The sequence below is a fragment of the Salmo salar genome, chromosome 13 (assembly GCF_965601325.2).
Source record: "Salmo salar chromosome 13, fSalSal1, whole genome shotgun sequence".
Classification (NCBI taxonomy): Eukaryota; Metazoa; Chordata; class Actinopteri; order Salmoniformes; family Salmonidae; genus Salmo; species Salmo salar.
Window position 1 is genome coordinate 23,669,443 of NC_138303.1, and position 20,108 is coordinate 23,689,550.

The 20,108-nt window shown below is 44.1% G+C and overlaps 1 protein-coding gene across 1 annotated transcript; it reads left to right on the plus strand.

Annotated features, from left to right (window-relative positions):
* Positions 1 to 2,827: 2,827 nt before the first annotated feature.
* Positions 2,828 to 11,561, plus strand: LOC106566643 (prickle-like protein 2). The gene is given in 9 exon segments (XM_014134863.3): positions 2,828 to 3,007; positions 4,091 to 4,204; positions 4,319 to 4,456; positions 5,511 to 5,714; positions 6,229 to 6,415; positions 7,868 to 8,022; positions 8,114 to 8,777; positions 8,780 to 8,887; positions 9,017 to 11,561. Coding segments are annotated over 9 exon segments (2,712 nt in total). The 5' UTR covers positions 2,828 to 2,875; the 3' UTR covers positions 10,027 to 11,561.
* Positions 11,562 to 20,108: the final 8,547 nt, after the last annotated feature.

Below are 20,108 nucleotides of genomic sequence, written 5' to 3' on the forward strand. Positions count from 1 at the left end.
GTGCTGCTGTAGGCCATCCTAAATTGGTGACAGAAGCACCAGATCATCAGCAAACAGAAACATTTGACTTCAGATTCTAGTAGGGTGAGGCCGGGTGCTGCAGACTGTTCTAGTGCCCTCGCCAATTCGTTGATATATATGTTGAAGAGGGTGGGGCTTAAGCTGCATCCCTGTCTCACCCTCGGCCCAGTAGAAAGAAATGTGTGTGTTCTTTGCCAATTTTAACCACACACTTGTCGTTTGTGTACATGGATTTTATAATGTCGTATGTTTTTTCTCCCAACACCGCTTTCCATCAATTTGTATAGCAGACCCTCATGCCAAATTGAGTCGAAAGCTTTTTTGAAATCAACATAGCATGAAATGCCTTTGTTTTGGTTTGTTTGTTTGGTCTGTCGTATGGTAATTTGGTAAAAAGCCAATTTGACATTTGCTAAATACATTGTTTTCGCTTGAGAAATGTACGATGTTAATGATAATGCAGAGGATTTCCCCAAGCTTACTGTTGAACATATCCCACGGTAGTTATTGCTGTCAAATTTGTCTCCACTTTTGTGAATTGGGGTGATCAGTCCTTGGTTCCAAATATTGGGGAAGATGCCAGAGCTGAGGATGATGTTAAAGAGTTTAAGTATACCCAATTGGAATTTGTGGTCTGTATATTTTATCATTTCATTTAGGTTATCGTCAACCCCACAGACCTTCTTGGGTTGGAAGGTTTCTATTTTGTCATGTAGTTCATTCAATGTAATTGGAGAATCCAGTGGGTTCTTGTAGTCTTTAATCGTTGATTCTAAGATTTGTATTTGATCATGTATATGTTTTTGCTGTTTGTTCTTTGCTATAGATTAAAGAGCCAAAATCTATACCTATCAATCTCTCTCTCTCTATCAATCTCTCTCCATTTACAGCATCTCTATTTCTAATTCTCTCTCTCTGAAGATGAAGTCATTTGTAGTTTTGGACGCAGTTGAAAGAATACTACCACCCTTTCATTAAAATTGAGTGATTACCTTCTTCTACAGACAATGAGATGTGGCAGCATTCATCCCCTCTTGATATTTGTCTGATAAACTTTTTCTTAAGCCATGGCAAAACTAAATGTCATGGTGAATTATTGACTGAACCTTGAACTTTACAGTATGTAACAAGAGTGGTAATAATGATGCTCATGGCCAAAGCTGTCATTCATGCGCTGCAGATGATGTGTCACTCATATTGACAATGTGCTCATATTCATTATCAGTGTACTAATGGCACATAATGGATGTTATCTCTGATTGGCTGTGACTGATAGACAAGCCTCTGTTTTTTTCTCTCTCTAGAAAGCAGAACTGAACACAAACCAGTGAGAAAAAAACGGAAAGATCAAATTTGCCTGCCTGCCTCCCTCCTTCCCTCCCTCCAAATTCCCCCACACCCCTAATGTGTTGCCGGGGCAGATTAGAGGAGTGCGTGATGACAAACCACTCGGCATAGTGAGAGTATGTTACGTCGAACTCACACACACACTCTCCAGATCTCCCATGAGTCCTTCTCTCCCTCACTCTCTCTACTCCATACAGTTGTGATGTAACTGATGCACTGCCTGCCTGCTCGGGCCAGGCCAAGAGCGAGCAGCTACATCAGCACCAGCTTTACCTTAGAGGAATCAGCAGCGTCCATCTTAGAGCGAGATAAACAACACACCACACTACCTCATGCAGTCTGACTCACTGGCTCACTCCTCAAAGCACAGCGAGGGAGATTAGTTATGTCCTTGTGCTTTCATGGCTTTAGTTATCTCCTGGGGCTTTGTGTGTTGTGTAAGAAGCTCTGGAAGGTTGTTGTAGCTATCTGTTAGATTCCAAGTAATGGACGTTCCACAGGGTGTCTGTGTTGTGGTGAGGGAATGTTGTTTTGGATTAATGGTGGACAGATCCTGTTTGAGCCTGATCCATGACGTGTCATGTGGTGGGACTGATTTTATTGGAAGTGGATTAGCTACAGTAAACCCATCTTGTTTCCCATATAGACCAACTTACTGTAGGGGCACCCTGCCCCTGGCCTTTTACCCCTATCACCCACCAACCATTCATGCTATAAAATGTCCCATTTGCTCCCTAAATGAATTGCTTTCAGTGCCATGTGTCTGGTGACGGCAGGTAGCGATCTGCAGCAGATACCGTCTCCTCCTAATCAGTCATGTATTAGTAATGTGTCCAGCTGTTCCACTATCCCGCCAGAGGACCCTCCATCCTCTCACTCTTTACTCTCACTCTCACTCTCACTCTCTCCCTCTCTCTATCGCCTCTGCATTCATCTCTGCTCATCCTAATTCATATTCTCAAGTATGATCAACACTGTCTAAGGAGCTCAGCCATATCTGATAAACGTAACTTAGGCTTGTTGTGTTATATTTCTGTGTTTGGACTGTATATTAGTTTTGAAAACTATAATGGCACAAACATTTTGTGCATTTGACAGTTTTATTAAAGTCTGAGCCAGTGTGTGTGTTTGTGTGTATGACTCTGTACAATATTTATGCATAATTGGTTATAACAAATTGGTGGAAAATGCTTACATATATCTGCCATAGCCCTGATGTATGGCCCTGGGAAATCTGAAACCGCAGCCTGTAGTGTAGAATACTAATTACTTTCTCTTTCTCTATCTTTCTCTCTCTCCCCTCTATATCTCTCTCCCTCCCTCCCTCCCTCCCTCCCTCCCTCCCTCCCTCCCTCCCTCCCTCCCTCCCTCCCTCCCTCCCTCCCTCCCTCCCTCCCTCCCTCATGCGCTCTCTTTCTCTCCCCTTTCTCCCTCTCTCTCTCTGCTCTGCTAAAGTAAGACCTGTGTCTACTCTAAGTGTCCCAGTGAGGAGCATGTGGTGAGGGCCATGTCTCTGGAGATGGAGAAGAGTGTCACTAAGTTGATGTATGACTTCCAGGGGAACTCTACCTCTGACGACGACTCAGGCTGCGCACTGGAGGAATACGCCTGGGCGCCCCCTGGTCTCAGCCCTGAGCAGGTACACCATCCACTTTGTACCCCTCTTTTACCCTTCTCTTACCCTACTGACTCTCCACTATGACCCAACTCTGCCCTCACCACAGCTTGCTAAGCCCTGGCTGAAACAAATTATTTGTAGTTATGCATATCATTTTCCTAGTTATCTGAGAAGGGTGGATTCATAGCAGCAGAACTCAGCAAGTTTTCCTGAATGCCTATAATTACTTTGATTGTAGCCTACAGGCATTCAGAAATCATAGATACCTTTTTATTTTCCCATCACTATGGAGGCTGCGGTAGCTTTGAGGGTGGGCCAGCAACTGGAAGGTTGGCGGTTCAAATCCTACTGTAGACCAGGGCAAAAATCTAGTGGGAGTGAGCTGGCAGCTGGAGGTTTGCTGGCATTGATGTCTCAGGTTGAAGTAATAATTCCTGCTTGTCTCCACGGTAAAGTGCTGCACAGTGGGACCTGTGATGCAATGCTGCCACGCTCCCTCCCTTCCTTCCATGTTCCCTAGAGCAAGGAACGTGTGTTGGATAAAAAGCAGAAGACACATTTCCATCCTGTATGGACTAATAAAGCTAAGTAGAATAAGAGCCTACAATCGGGACTCTACAAAACACTGTCTGCAATGAAAGAGAACATTGCTCTCCAAGGCTGTGTCTGCTGCAGAGCCACAAGATCCTTTGTTCCAGACACTCCTAGTTCCAGCCGTTGTTCTCAAGGCCAAGGATGATGGAGGACAGAACAATAACCAACACAGCAGAATATAAAGCCCATCATCTATTCATTAGAAACTGCTGCTTTCAGGTTCATCTGGGAGGGTTCTTGAACTTTTGTTTTTAACCGACAGACATTTTACCATTCAATTTACAGAGATAGTAAAGTTTATAATGATGGGTAGGCACATGGCCAACTTCAGGAAGGATCAGACTAGCCACTCTATCAATCCTGTCATTACAAAAAATCAACAATTGTTGAGTGCAAAAACAAACATGTACCAAGGCTGTAGAAGATGCTATCATTGTCACTATGCTGAACTAAGACCCTTAGCGTTTTGTGAGACTAAAGCCAGAGTGTTGTGGTTTGTGTCCCTGTCAGGTGCATCAGTACTACGGTTCTCTACCTGAGGACAGGGTGCCGTATGTGAACAGCCCAGGAGAGAAGCACCGCATCAAACAGCTAATTCACCAGCTGCCCCCGCACGACAACGAGGTGACACACTAGTTTACCTGATTACCTGTGTCTAGTGACCTTTGACACATTTACGAAGGGATATCTAATGTTTTTGATATGGGTGATGAAAGAGTTTTTTGGTTTGGTCGTCAGGTCCGATACTGCAACACGCTGGACGACGAGGAGAAGAGGGAGCTCAAGCTCTTCAGTAACCAGAGAAAGAGGGACAACCTGGGAAGAGGCAATGTCCGCCCCTTCCCCTTGTCCATCAGTGGGGCCATCTGTGAACAGGTACTCACTGCTGACACAAAACAAACATCACAGAAATCCTACAGCACAAAGAGTAGAAACATAGAGGGCACCACTAGAGGATGGTGCAAATGGGATAAAATCCATGCTACAGCAAATCTAATTTATATTTGAAAAAAAATTCAGCTTTCCACTCAGATCTGTTCATGTCTAAATGAGATGCTTTCTCTGCCTTGGTTTTTGGTTTGATGTCTAATCAGCAGGATTAGCCATAAAAGCCCTTCAGTGATAAGATCATGCACTTCACATTTAGAAACATTGGATTATTCATATCTTAACTGGCATCTCTCCCCCCTCCTCTCCCCCTCCTTCAATCTCCCCTCATTCTCTCTCCCCCTCCTTCTCCCCCTCCTCCTTCCTTCCCACTCCTTTTCTCTCCCCCGCCTTCTCTCTCCCTCCTCCTTCTCTCCCCCTCATTCTCTCTCCCCTCCTCTCCCTCCTCCTTCCATCTCCCCTCATTCTCTCTCCCCTCCTCTCCCTCCTCCTTCAATCTCCCCTCATTCTCTCTCCCCTCCTCTCCCTCCTCCTTCAATCTCCCCTCATTCTCTCTCCCCCTCCTCTCCCTCCTCCTTCAATCTCCCCTCATTCTCTCTCCCCCTCCTCTCCCTCCTCCTTCAATCTCCCCTCATTCTCTCTCCCCTCCTCTCCCTCCTGCTTCAATCTCCCCTCATTCTCTCTCCCCTCCTCTCCCTCCTCCTTCAATCTCCCCTCATTCTCTCTCCCCCTCCTTCTCCCCCTCCTCTCCCTCCTCCTTCAATCTCCCCTCATATTCTCTCCCCTCCTTTTCCCCCCTCCTCCTTCCTTCCCCCGCCTTCTCTCTCCCCCCCGCCTTCTCTCTCCCCCCGCCTTCTCTCCCCCTCCTTCTCTCTCCCCCTCCTTCTTCCTTCCCCCTCTGTACATTTATTTTATCTGAATCTTACTTTCTAACTCTTTCTATCTATTTATATCCTGGCCCCTTTTCCTCTCTCTCCCCCCCCCCTAAACACCCCCCCCCTCTCTCTCTCTCTCTCTCTCTCTCTCTCTCTCTCTCTCTCAGTGTGGGGGCCAGATAAATGGACGGGACATTGTGGTGTTTGCATCGCGGGCAGGCCACGGCCTGGTGTGGCACCCTCACTGCTTCGTGTGCTGCATGTGTGAGGAGCTCCTGGTGGACCTCATCTACTTCCACCAAGAAGGGAAGATCTACTGCGGCCGGCACCATGCTGAGAGGCTCAAACCCCGCTGCTGTGCCTGTGATGAGGTAAGCACGCCTGGGCTCAGAGGGCTGGGGTGGTGGGGGTCGGCTGGGTTAGCTGGAGCTCAGCGGGAGATGGGGTTTAAGGGGTATGGAGTGTTGAGGGGTCTCACCTTCCATATCTCAGTTATCTGAGGAAGTCTTGCTGGGTTTGACTAAGTCTTATTTCAGCTAATTCAAAGATATGTGTGATCTTCACTTGGTAAGACTCCTGCATATTATCTTTAATTATTTTTGCTGATGATTTTGTTCTATCTATTTTCTTTAGATTCCGGTTTGCTGATGATTGTGATGTATGGTCTCTCTCTCTCTCTCTCTCTCTCTCTCTCTCTCTCTCTCTCTCTCTCTCTCTCTCTCTCTCTCTCTCTCTCTCTCTCTCTCTCTCTCTCTCTTTGCTTTAGATTATCTTTGCTGATTATTGTGATGTAAGATCTCTCTATTTCTCTCTCTCTCTCTCTCTCTCTCTCTCTCTCTCTCTCTCTCTCTCTCTCTTCTCTCTCTCTCTCTCTCTTTGCTTTAGATTATCTTTGCTGATGAGTGTACGGAGGCGGAGGGCAGGCATTGGCACATGAAGCACTTCTGCTGCTATGAGTGTGAGGCGCCGCTGGGCGGCCAGCGCTACATCATGAAGGATGGACATCCACACTGCTGCAACTGCTTTGAGTCTCTCTACGCAGAGTACTGCGACGCCTGCGGTGAACACATAGGTACACGGTTCTAGATGTTTCCTGAACATGATGTATACACACCTGCTCTTTCCATGACATAGACTGACCAGATGAATCCAGGTGAAAGCCTGTGATCCCTTATTGCTGTCACTTCAATCAGTGTATTTACAACTCTCTTTCTTTGTTATTGTCAGTTCGTATGTTTAATTAATAAATCATGCATTGATTCTATATTCTTCAAAACGCACCTGCATCCTTTACTTGTACTTCCATCTTTACCTCTGTAACTGCTTCTCTCTTCATTGCTGGCCATCTTCCTCCGTCTCTCTTGTTGACATCATATCCATCCCTCTTTTTCTTTTTACCATTTGTTATTCCCTTGACCTATTTTTATCCCTTTCTCGCTCTCTGTAGCTAGGTTTCCATCCAATTGGCGGACAGATTTTCATGCGAATATTGTAAAATCCTCTTAGATAATATGCACATTTTCCCACCAGTGTTGTTTCCAGCAAACTGACTTGTGGATGACATAGTGCACACAAAATTCTAATAAAAATCTATAGTTCAATGTGTTTCCATCATATTTTCAACTCTACCAGCTCTATTTTTATTTGTCAAATAGCAATCAAGCATCAATCATCATGTCGCCAGAATAAGACCATTCAAAATATATTGAAAGGAGCATTAAGATCACTGTGCACTTTCACCACTCTGTGAAGTTCATCATAACTTATTTAATCTGTAGCCTAATAAACTGCACGACTTTACTTGCATAAACATTTTGGATGGAAACGTGGTTAGTGTCTCTTCTTACATGTATCTTGCCCCCTGTTTTCAAGTCTCTATGACTGTGTTGTTCCCACACGCCATCAGTCTCACTTTGTCTCTCTCTGTGTCTCTACTTCCATTTCTCCACGTCTCAACTCATTTCGTTATTGACATGTTTTGCCTGTGATGACAACCTAATGGAACCATTCAAAGAACCTGTGGTCGTTAAGTGCCAATAGTCATAAAATCTGAGATAAATGTATATTTATTGAGTTATTCATTTAGTTATTATACAGACTGCATAATCTCTGTTTTGGGTAAAGTCACAATATCAACCTTCTGGGAAATAAAACGCAGCGTTTGTGCTGTATTTCATTTCTTCTTCCAGTAAATATGATCAAAATATTTTGTAGGCTCATGTTTTACAGATTAGCTGAGGCTCTGAGCAGGCTCTTCAGAGACTGTGTGCTTGGCTCAGCTCATTACTGAGGAAAGTTACAGTCTCTCACTATAGATAATGGGTTTCAGCCAGTCAGTTAGACTGACGGTAATGCTGCTGATATACCATATGCCTATGCCAGTGTTTCTTTCATCCAAAGGCAAGATCAAGCCTCCAATTGTCTGTGATCATTAAGAATCAGTTTGTGATATCCCGAAACTGACACCTTATTAGTAGTAAGATTCATTTCTAATTCTAATGCCAAGATGTGATCCTCTCCCCAGGCATTGACCAGGGCCAAATGACATATGACGGGCAGCACTGGCATGCCACAGAGGAGTGTTTCTGCTGTGCCCGCTGTAAGCGCTCCCTCCTGGGGCGCCCCTTTCTGCCCAAACAGGGACAGATCTACTGCTCACGCTCCTGCAGCGCCGGACAGGTGAACAACCAGAATTTAACTGAATGTTCTGGTGACACCTGTATGTGTGTTTTCTATGTATTTCAATTATGTCATCAATTCCATCAATCAGGACCCAGATGAATCCGACTCCTCGGACTCGGCCTTCCAGAGTGCCCGCTCCCGTGAGTCCCGCCACAGCACCAAGATCATAAAACAGGATCACCGAAATGCCGAGCAGGAGCGTCGCCAGCCAGCGCCCATGCCTGACCGTCTGTCTGTCGAGGTGGACCCCCTGTCTATCCATATGGACCGTCTGAGCCTTGGCTCCATCCAGACACCCAGCCGAACCCCCAGTCGCACCCCAAGCCGCACCCCTAGTCTCAACCAGGTGTGGATGAGCCGGGACGAACCTTATCCCCCAGCATACGAGGCAGCCTATGAGGGCTCCCCGCGGGACCCCTCTCCAACCCCCACGCCCCTGCTCCTGGGCCCGTGTAACCCCAGGCAGGGCTACAACCCCAGCCCCAAACCCCATCCCCCAACCCAGAGCTCTAGCAACACAGGGAAGAGGCCTGAGTCCTGGGTTAAAGAGCAGGGCAACACCAAGCGGACGCCCATGGCGGCATTGAGGGGCCAATCCTTCCAGGACAACTGGATCCACCACAGCCAGGACGAGTTCCGGCCACCCAAGCTGAGGACCCAGATGAGTTTTAACGAGGTGTCCAGCCAAGGCCAGGGCTTCTCAGACAAGAGGAGCATCAGCATGCATGGCTTCCAGAGGGACAGCAGGCCCCCCTGACCAGGAACGCAATGAGCAACGGCATTAGCTTCACAGAGCCCCTCACCCCTCTGGAACAAACCCCCCGAGGATCCATGGAGTCTCTGGCCCTGTCCAACGCTACAGGTACTGTGCCCTCTCACCTGAGTTTAGAAGATAGACAGTAGATATGATCTAATATGATAATATGGATAATGATTTATGCTCCCAATCAGGTAATAAAGTATCAATAACCTGTCTGTGTATCTTTCCCAGGTAACTCTCTGGATGGAGTCAGTAAGCGTCAGGAGCACCTGTCCAGGTTCTCAATGCCAGACCTTAGTAAGGATTCTGGGATGAATGTGTCTGAGAAGAGCAACATGGGGACACTGGGTTCCCCTGTCCAGTTCCGCAGCTCTGAGTCCCTGACCTCCTCTCGGCCGTACAGGAACCTGAATGCGCCCGTGCAGGTGGGGTACCCCCTGGGGTACTGGGATGCCCCCCAGCCTCTGGCCTTTGAGGGTAAAGGTCGTGTGGCCCTGATGGGGAGTAGTGGCAACCTCCGCATGCCCCCTGTGATTGAGAGGACACCTCGTCGTCGGCCCAATGAGCCAGAGCCCATACGGCAACAACAACAACCAACGCAACCACGGCGACGAAAACACCGCGGCAACGGTAATGATGGAAATGGCAACCACCGCAACAGCGGTCGCCACCACCGGCGCTCTCGACGCTCACGCTCTGACAACGCCCTCCACCTGGCGGCCGACCGGGCAAATCACATGATGGAACCACCACACCGTCGCGTTCAGGAGGACTACGACCGTTTCCCCGCCGGCCGCACTGCCCGGGACCTGTTTGGGGTTGGGGGCATGGGTGGGTACAGACAACAGCCTTATAGACCCTGCCCTCGAACCACCTCAGACCTCACCCTGCACAATGCAGCGGGGGGCGGGGGGATTCAGCCGCTGGGCCTGGGGGGGCAATACTGTGGTGGAGAGGGGTACGGGGAGGGGGCAGACCCCTGGTGCTCCAGCTGCTCTGAGTCCTCTGAGTCTGAAGAAGATGAGGGGTACTTCCTGGGTGAGCCTATCCCCAGACCTATCCAGCTACGCTACCTCAACAATGAGGAGCTGCGCCACAGATACAGCCCTACAGGGGTGGGAGGGATGGGGGGCCACCATGGACCCATACACGGACCCCTACATGGAGGAAACCATGGGCAGCTGCACGGACAGCTACACATGCGCCAGAGGAGGAAGAGCAAGAACTGCACCATCTCATAGAGAGTGGAAGTGAGAAAAAGAGAGAAAGGGAGTGGGAGGGAGACAGAGAAAAATTAAGTGAGAGAGAAAGGGAGAGAGAGAGTATGTGTTGGAGTGTATGTGTATGTGTCAGAGAGAGAGAGAGAGAGAGAGAGAGTATGTGTTGGAGTGTATGTGTATGTGTCAGAGAGAGAGAGAGAGAGAGAGAGAGAGAGAGAGAGACATATATATTTGATGTGTGTGAGTTATACAACTGGCTCTGTGCGCGGGGGGGGGGGGGGGGGTGTTGTTTGTGTACACCTACTCAGTATGATCTAATCAGAACAGGAAGCCTGCAATGGACCGGCTTCTTACACAACTGCAATGTTTACAATGGTGACTAACGATTGGCACGAGCATCACATTTGTATTGTTAACTGTTTATTACATACAACAAGAAAGGTTACGGCAAATGATAAACTGTTTGTGTGTGCGTGTGTGTGTGCATGTGTGTGTGTGCGTGTGTGTGAGAGAGATACATCTACAGATACATCCAAGAAATACTGGACTTATTCATAAAATGTACTGCCATAGTAAAATTACTGGCTGTTTTTTCAACCCAGTTAAAACATTTATAGAAATTGGATTCATGCATGCATAATATTCAGTATGTCAACAAGGCATAAAATAATACTGCAAATAGTTGCAATTCATGATGGAATTTAGCAACTATTTAGCATTGTTTTCCATCTTGAAACAGACAGTGGATAAATTCACCATGTCTGTAAAGTTTAATGAATGCTCCCAAATGACTCAGTTTAAAAGAAGTAATGGTACACAGGACAAGAGCTCTACGGGCCGAAGTGCTCACGTATTTTATGTACCTACTGGACCTTGGAAAACCACCTGAGTGGACCTCTCATACCAGTGATCCACCAATGACTTATAATCAGTCCGTCACTTACTAAGGAGAACCAAAAACTGCCTGGCACACACGGCAGCCCTCCAAACCCAGTCAACTGGCTGCGTGATTGTGGAAAAAGTGTGCTAGATTCTGTACAGTGTTGTCTTTTACCTCAGTGGAAACCAAGAGCTGCTGAATGTACAGTATCGTTGGCTAGCCGGCCATGTTATCACCCTGTATAAGTAGCCTGTTGAACCTAACCCTGTGCTGTGTGTTTTACATAGCCTCCTGCCCTCCCTCCATCCATGCTTACCAAGGACAGCTCTAGCCTCTGCTCCTTGACCATTCAGGCACAGCAGCATCTCATACGGTCCCGTTTTCTCCCGCAACATGCTTTGTTTTTCAGAGTTAGAATACCACTACTAGATTAATAATAATGAAATATAATAATAACAATAATAATACCTGTTAAATGTATATAACAGTAAAATAAATGTTATTTAAGCTATGGATGTAGTAATGTAAATGTTCTGTACATAATGGCCCTACATATTTATATATATTTTGTAACTACAGAATCATTATTTGTATAACATGATGTAGGGATAGAAACGTCTTGCATGTTTATTTGTTGATGTTGTGTCATATTGGAATTAAAGTGGATTTTATTGAACAGTGAAAATGTCACGTCTTCTTTTGGTAACACTTTAATAATAACCCTGTTTAATAGGCCATTATAATTGCTTATACATTTTTAGAATAATATAAATGCTGTGAAGCTGCTTGCTCCAGATTTATGTGGTTGGTTCTAGCTGTGGTCCTCTGTAGCTCAGTTGGTAGAGCATGGCACATGGTGCATGCATGACTAAGTCGCTTTGGATAGAAGCGTCTGCTAAATGGCATATATTATTACGTATATTATGGAATCCCATGTTGGTTTGGTTGACTGACAGTCCCTGTCCCTCCTGACGTCGCTCCAACCTCTGCTGTAGAAATTCCATCTGTTCATTACCAGTCTGCTGCTAATAAGCCCATAATAAGCCTATACCTGGTTCTAACTTGCATTCTTTGTCCTGATCTTGTCCACATTCTTATTGTGACCACATTTTCAGACAGGTATAGACAATTAAAATCTGCATTGTGATCATTATCATCCTGCCTTTTAAAACCATTGACCGGTAGCACCTTTGATTTATGGCATCAATATGTGTCTTAAAATGAAATATTATTTTGAAAGAATAGCTGTCAAATAATTTGGTCACAATGCGGACACAGTGGACCGATATGAGACACATTTTAATACCATGGATAGACATATTTCTGAAAATATGGGCACAATCAGAATGTGGGCAAGATCAGGACAAAGGACGCATGTTATCGACAAGTATAAAATAGGATTTGACTGACTAACTGGTTGGCTACTTAGTGATCAAACATCCATTAACATCAGGGTTCCCAAACTGGTGGCCGCTGGCCGAATTTGTCCCGCGGGTAATTTAATTTGCCCCCCCCCCCAAGTGAAAACGTGTTTTTAGAGATTTTAGCAAATTTATTTAAAATGAAATACGGAAATATCTCATAAGTATTCACACCCCTGAGTCAATAATTTGTAAAAACACCTTTGGCGGTAATTAAAGGTGTGAGTGTTTTTGGATAAGTCTCTAAAAGCTTTGCACACCTGGATTGTACAATATGTGCCCATTATTATAATTATTATTTAATTCAAGCCCTGTCAAGTTGATTGTTGATCATTGCTAGACAGCCATTTTCAAGTCTTGCTATAGATTTTCAAACCTATTTCTGTCAAAAGTGTAAGTAGGCCACTCAGGAACATTCAATGTTGTCTGGGTAAGCAACTCCAGTGTAGATTTGGCCTTGGGTTTTAGGTTAATGTCCTGCTGAAAGGTGAATTTGTCTCCCCATGTCTGTTGGAAAGCACACTGAACCAGGTTTAACTCTAGGATTTTGCCTGTCCTTATAGCTGTATTCCATATTTTTATTCTAAGAAACTCCCTATTCTTTGCCGATAACAAGCATACCCATAACATGATGCAGCCACCAACATGCTTGAAATATGAAGAGTGGTACTCTGTATGTGTTGTGTTGGATTAGCACCAAACATTACGCTTCGTATTGAGGACAAAAATATAATTTATTTGCATCAGTTTTTTGCCTTGTTTCAAACAAGATGCATGTTTTGGAATATTTGTATTCTGTACAGGCTTCCTTCTTTTCACTCTGTCATTTAGATTAGAGATGTAACTACAATGTTGTTGATCCATCCTCAGTTTTGTCATATCACAACCACGCTGTAACTGTTTTAAAATCACAATTGGCTTCATAGTGAAATCCCTGAGTGGTTTCCTTCCTCTCCGGCAACTGTTAAGAAGGACGCCAGTATCTTTGTAGTGACTGGGTGTACTGATACACCATCTAAAGCCTAATTAATAAATTCACCATGCTCAAAGGGATATTTAGGGACTGCTTTTATTTATAAAAAAATGTTTTACACATCTACCAATCGGTGCCCTTCTTTGCAACCTCCCTTGTCTTTGCGGTTCAATCTGTGCTTGAAATTCACTACTTAGTTGAGGGACCTTACAGATACAGTGGCTTGCGAAAATATTCACCCCCTTGGCATTTTTCTTATTTTGTTGCCTTACAACCTGAAATTAAAATAGATTTGGGGGGGGGGGGTTGTATCATTTGATTTACACAACATGCCTACAACTTTGAAGATGCAAAATATTTTTTATTGTGAAACAAACAAGAAATAATACAAAAAAACTGAAAACTTGAGTGTGCTTAACTATTCACCCCACATTTTGCAGCAATTACAGCTGCAAGTCTCTTGGGGTATGTCTCTATAAGGTTGGCACATCTAGCCACTGGGATTTTTGGCTCATTCCTCAAGGCAAAACTGCTCCAGCTCCTTCAAGTTGGATGGGTTCCGCTGGTGTACAGCAATCTTTAAGTCATACCACAGATTATCAATTGGATTAAGGTCTGGCCTTTACTACACCATTCCAAGACATTTAAATGTTTCCCGTTAAACCACTCGAGTGTTGCTTTAGCAGTACTTGTAAGTCGCTCTGGATAAGAGCGTCTGCTAAATGACTTAAATGTAAATGTAATGCAGTATGCTTAGGGTCATTGTCCTGCTGGAAGGTGAACCTCCGTCCCAGTCTCAAATCTCTGGAAGACTGAAACAGGTTTCCCTCAATAATTTCCCTGTATTTAGCACCATCCATCATTCCTTCAGTTCTGACCAGTTTCCCAGTCCCTGTGATGAAAAACATACCCACAGCATGATGTTGCCACCACCATGCTTCACTGTGGGGATGGCGTTCTCAGGGTGATGAGAGGTGTTGGGTTCGCGCCAGACATAGCATTTTCCTTGATTGCTAAAAAGCTCAATGTTAGTCTCATCTGAACAGAGTACCTTCTTCCATATGTTTGGGGAGTCTCCAACATGCCTTCTGGTGAACACCAAACATGTTTGTGTATTGTTTTCTTTAAGCAATGGCTTTTTTCTGGCCACTCTTCCATAAAACCCAGCTCTGTGGAGCGTACAGTTTAATGTGGTCCTATGGACAGATACTTTAATCTCCACTGTGGAGATTTGCAGCTCCTTCAGGGTTATCTTTGGTCTCTTTGTTGCCTCTGATTAATGCACTCCTTGCCTGGTCTGTGAGTTTTGGTGAGCGGCCGTTTTTTTAATAATGGATTTAATGGTGGTCAGTGGGCTGTTCAAAGTTTTTGATTTTTTTTTTTATAACCCAACCCTGATCTGTACTTCTCCACAACTTTGTCCTTGATCTTGTTTGGAGAGCCCCTTGGTCTTCATGGTGCCGCTTGCTTGGTGGTGCCCCTTGCTTAGTGGTGTTGCAGACTCTGGGGCCTTTCAGAACAGGTGTATGTATACTGAGACCATGTGACAGATCATGTGACACTTTGCAGATTGCACCCAGGTGGACTTTATTTAACTAATTATGTGACTTCTGAAGGTTGGTTGCACCAGATCTTATTTGGGGGCTTCATAGTAAAGGGGGTGAATACATATGCACGCACCAGTTTTCTGTTTTTTATTATTTAGTATTTTTTGTAGCAAGTTATTTTTTTCATTTCACTTCACCAATTGGACTATTTTGTGTATGTCCATTACATGAAATCCAAATAATTATGTATTTAAATTACAGGTTGTAATGCAACAAAATAGGAAAAACAGTAAGGGGGATGAATACTTTTGCAAGGCACTGTAATTGTATGTGTGGGTTACAGACATGGGGTAGTCATTCAAAAAATCATGTTAATCACAATTATTGAACATCGAATGAGTCCATGCACCTTATTATGTGATTTGTTCTGCACATTTTTACTCATGAACTTATTTAGGCTTGCCATAACATAAGGGTTGAATAGTTATTGACTGAAGACATTTCAGCTAAAAATGTTTCATTCATTTCTAAAATGTTCAACAAACAAAATTCCACTTTGACATTATGGGGTATTGTGTGTAGATCAGTGACACAAAATAAAAATTCAGGCTGTAACACAACAAAATGTGAAAAAAGTAAAGTAAATACTTTCTGAAGGCACTATGTACAAAAATGTATGCACTTACTACTGTAAGTCACTCTGGATAAGAGCATCTGCTAAATGACAGAAAATGTAAATATGTGATCGTAGACAAATGTAAGCAAGGTTTGAAAATATTGTTTTAGTCAAATATTATATATGTTTGGGCTTCTTGTTGAAATTTGCAGTATACAAACTATTTGTGATTATGTTCCGTTCCCCTAAACATCAGATCAAAAAAGAAATCGGCCCGTGGCTGAATCAAGTTGAGGATCCCTGATCTACATTTTCAACGCTATCAGCCTGAGCTGACTTCTGCAAACATTGACCATCTTTATTGGGTAGTAAAGGGAATATTTGTAGACCAGGGTGATTTGATGTTTAAACAGTGCCTTCAGAAATTATTCAGACCCCTTGACCTTTTCCACATTTTGTTGCGTTATAGCCTTATTCTAAAATGTATTAAATATTGTTTATTTCGCAGCAATCTGCACACAATCGGCCATAATGACGAAATTAAATGTATTAAAACCAAAAAACAGAAATTCTTTATTTACATAAGTATTCAGACCCTTTGCTGTGAGACTCGAAAAATTGAGGTCAGGTGCATCCTGTGTCCATGAATCATAATTGAGATGTTTCTACAACTTGATCCGCCTGTGGTAAATGCAATTGATTGGACATGATTTGGAAAGGCACACATCTGTATATATAAGGTCGCGACAGTTGGCAGTGCATGTCAGAACAAAAACCAAGCCATGAGGTCGAAGGAATTGTCCGTAGAGCTCCGAGACAGGATTGTGTCGAGGCACAGATATGGGGAAGGGTGCCAAAACATTTCTGCAGCATTGAAGGTCCCCAAGTGCACAGTGGCCTCCATCATTCTTAAGTGGAAGAAGTTTGAAACCACAAAGAGCTAACCACCCGGCCAAACTGAACAATTGGTGGAGAAGGGCCTTGGTCAGGGAGGTGACCAACAACCCAATGGTCACTTTGACAGAGCTCTAGAATTTCTCTGTGGAGATGGGAGAACCTTCCAGAAGGACAACCATCTCTGCAGCACTCTACCAATCAGGCCTTTATGGTAGAGTGGCCAGACAGAAGCCACTCCTCAGTAAAAGGCACATGACAGCCACTTGGAGTTTCCCAAAAGGCACCTAAAGACTCTAAGACCATCAGAAACAAGATTCTCTGGTTTGATGTAACCAAGATTGAACTCTTTGGCTTGAATGCCAAGCGTCACGTCTGCAGGAAACCTGATACCATCTTTACGGTCAAGCATGGTGGTGGCAGTATCATGCTGTTGGGATGGTTTTCACCGGCAGGGACTGGGAGACTAGTCAGGATTGAGGGAAAGATTAACAGAGCAAAGTACAGAGAGATCCTTGATGAAAACCTGCTCCAGAACGCTCAGGACCTCAGACTGGGGCAAAGGTTCACATACCAACAAGACAATGACCCTGAGCACACAGCCAATACAACGCAGGAGTGGCTTCGGGACAAGTCTCTGAATGTCCTTGAGTGGCCCAGCCAGAGCCTGGACTTGAACCCGATCAAACATCTCTGGAGAGACCTGAAAATAGCTGTGCAGCGAAGCTCCCCATCCAACGTGACAGAGCTTGAGAGTATCTGCAGAGAAGAATGGGAGAAACTCCCCCAATACAGGTGTGCCTAGCTTGTAGCGTCATACCCAAAAAGACTTGAGGCTGTAATTGCTGCCAAAGGTGCTTCAACAAAGTATTAAGTAAAGGGTCTGAATACTTATGTAAATGTCATATTTCAGTTTTTATTTTTAAATAAACTAGCAAATATTTCTAAAAATATGTTATTGTTTTGTCATCATGGGGTATTGTGTGTAGATTGATGAGGAAAATAAACAATTTAATACATTTTAGAATAAGCCTGTAACGTAACAAAATATGAAAAAACTCAAAGGGTCTGAATACTTTCCGAAGGCCCTGTACACTGAACAGAAATATAAACGCAACATGAAACAATTTCAAAGATTTTACTGAGTTACAGTTCATGTAAGGAAATCAGTAAATTCATCAGGCCCTAATCTATGGATTTCACATGACTGGGAATCCAGATATGCATCTGTTGGTCACAAAACCAGTCGGTATCTGGTGTGACCACCATTTGCCTCATGCAACGCGATACATATCGGGGTGAACAGGCAGAGGCTCGGGTGGTTGTTGTCCTTGATGATCTTTTTGGCCTTCCTGTGACATCGGGTGCTGTAGGTGTCCTTGAGAGAAGGTAGTTTGCCTCCGGTGATGTGTTGTGCAGACCGCACCACCCTCTGGAGAGCCCTGTGGTTGTGGGCGGTGCAGATGCCGTACCAGACGGTGATACAGCCCGACAGGATGATCTCAATTGGGCATCTGTAAAAGTTTGTGAGAGTTTTAGGTGACAAGCCAGATTTCTTCAGCCTCCATAGACCCACTTCACCGCCTAGTATGGCAAATCATGCTATCATCCAGAAGGCAAGGTCAGTACAGGTGCATCAAAGCTGGGACCGAGAGACTGAAAAACAGCTTCTATCTCAAGGCCATCAGACTGTTATATAGCCATCACTAGGCGGCCTCCAACCAGTATACTGCCCTGAACTTAGTCACTATCTCTAGCCAGCTACATCCCGGTTACTAAACCCTGCATGTTAGAGGCTGCTGCCCTATGTACATAGACATGGAATCAGTGGTCATTTTAATAATGTTTACATACTGTTTTACTAATTGTAATGTATATACTGTATTATAGTCAATGCCATCCTATTCAACTATTACTCTATATATACTATTCTATCCACGTATTTTTCAGATATACTACATATTCTATCCACATACTGTCCATAATGTCTATACATCCCATCACATATGCACACATATATAGTACCAGTCAAGAGTTTGGACACACCTACTCATTCAAGGGTTTTTCTTTATTTTTACTATTTTATACATTGTAGAATAATAGTGAAGACATCAAAATTATGAAATAACACATATGGCATCATGTAGTAACCAAAAAAGTGTTTATATATTTTATATTTGAGATTCTCCAAAGTAGCCACCATTTGCCTTGATAACAGCTTTGCACACTCTTGGCATTCTCCAAACCAGCTTCATGAGGTAGTCACATGGAATGCATTTGCATAAACAGGTGTGCCTTGTTAAAAGTTAATTTGTGGAATTTCTATCCTTCTTAATGTGCTTGAGCCAATCAGCTGTGTTGTGACAAGCTAGGGGTGTTATACAGAAGATAGATGTATTTGGTAAAAGACCTAGTCCATATTATGGCAAGAGCAGCTCAAATAAGCAAAGAGAAACGACAGTCCATCATTACTTTAAGACATAAAGCTCAGTCAATCTAGAAAATGTCAAGAACTTTGAAAGTTTCTTCAAGTGCAGTCGCAAAAACCATCAAGTGCTATGATGAAACTGGCTCTCATGAGAGTTGCCACAGGAAAGGAAGACCCAGAGTTACCTCTGCTGCAGAGGATAAATTAGAGTTACCAGACTCAGATTGCAGCCCAAATAAATGCTTCACAGAGTTCAAGTAACAGACACATTTCAACATCAACTTTTCAGAGGAGACTGCGTGAATCAGGCCTTCATGGTCTAATTGCTGCAAAGAAACCACTACTAAAGGACACCAATAATAAGAAGATACTTGCTTGGGCCAAGAAACACAAGCAATGGACATTAGACCGATGGAAATCTGTCCTTTTGTCTGATGAGTCCAAATTTGATATTTTTGGTTCCAACCGACATGTCTTTGTGAGACACAGAGTAGGTAAACGGATGATCTTCGCATGTGTGGTTCCCACCGTGAAGCATGGAGGAGGAGGTGGGATGGTTTGGGGGTGCTTTGCTGGTGACACTGTCAGTGATTTCTTTCGAATTCAAGGCACACTTAACCAGCATGGCTACCACAGCATTTTGCAGCGATACGCCATCCCATCTGGTTTGCGCTTAGTTGGACTATCATTTGTTTTTCAAAAGAACAATGACCCAACACACCTCCAGGCTGTGTAATGGCTATTTGACCAAGAAGGAGAGTGATGGAGTGCTGCATCAGATGACCTGGCCTCCATAATCACCCGACCACAACACAATTGAGATGGTTTGGGATGAGTTGGACCACAGAATGAAGGAAAACCAGCCAACAAGTGCTCAGCATATGTGGGAACTCCAAGTCTTTTGGAAAAGCATTCCTCATGAAGCTGGTTGAGAGAATGCCAAGAGTGTGCAAAGCTGTCATCAAGGCAAAGGGTGGCTACTTTGAAGAATCTAAAATATTAACCTCTATGGGCTAGGTGGGACGCTTGCGTCCCACCTACTCAACAGCCAGTGTAATCCCGTGGCGCGATATTCAAATACCTCAAAAATGCAAAAACTTCAATTTTTCAAACATATGACTATTTTACACCATTTTAAAGACAAGACTCTCGTTAATCTAACCACACTGTCCGATTTCAAAAAGGCTTTACAACGAAAGCAAAACATTAGATTATGTCAGCAGAGTACCCAGCCAGAAATAATCAGACACCCATTTTTCAAGCTAGCATATAATGTCACATAAACCCAAACCACAGCTAAATGCAGCACTAACCTTTGATGATCTTCATCAGATGACAACCCTA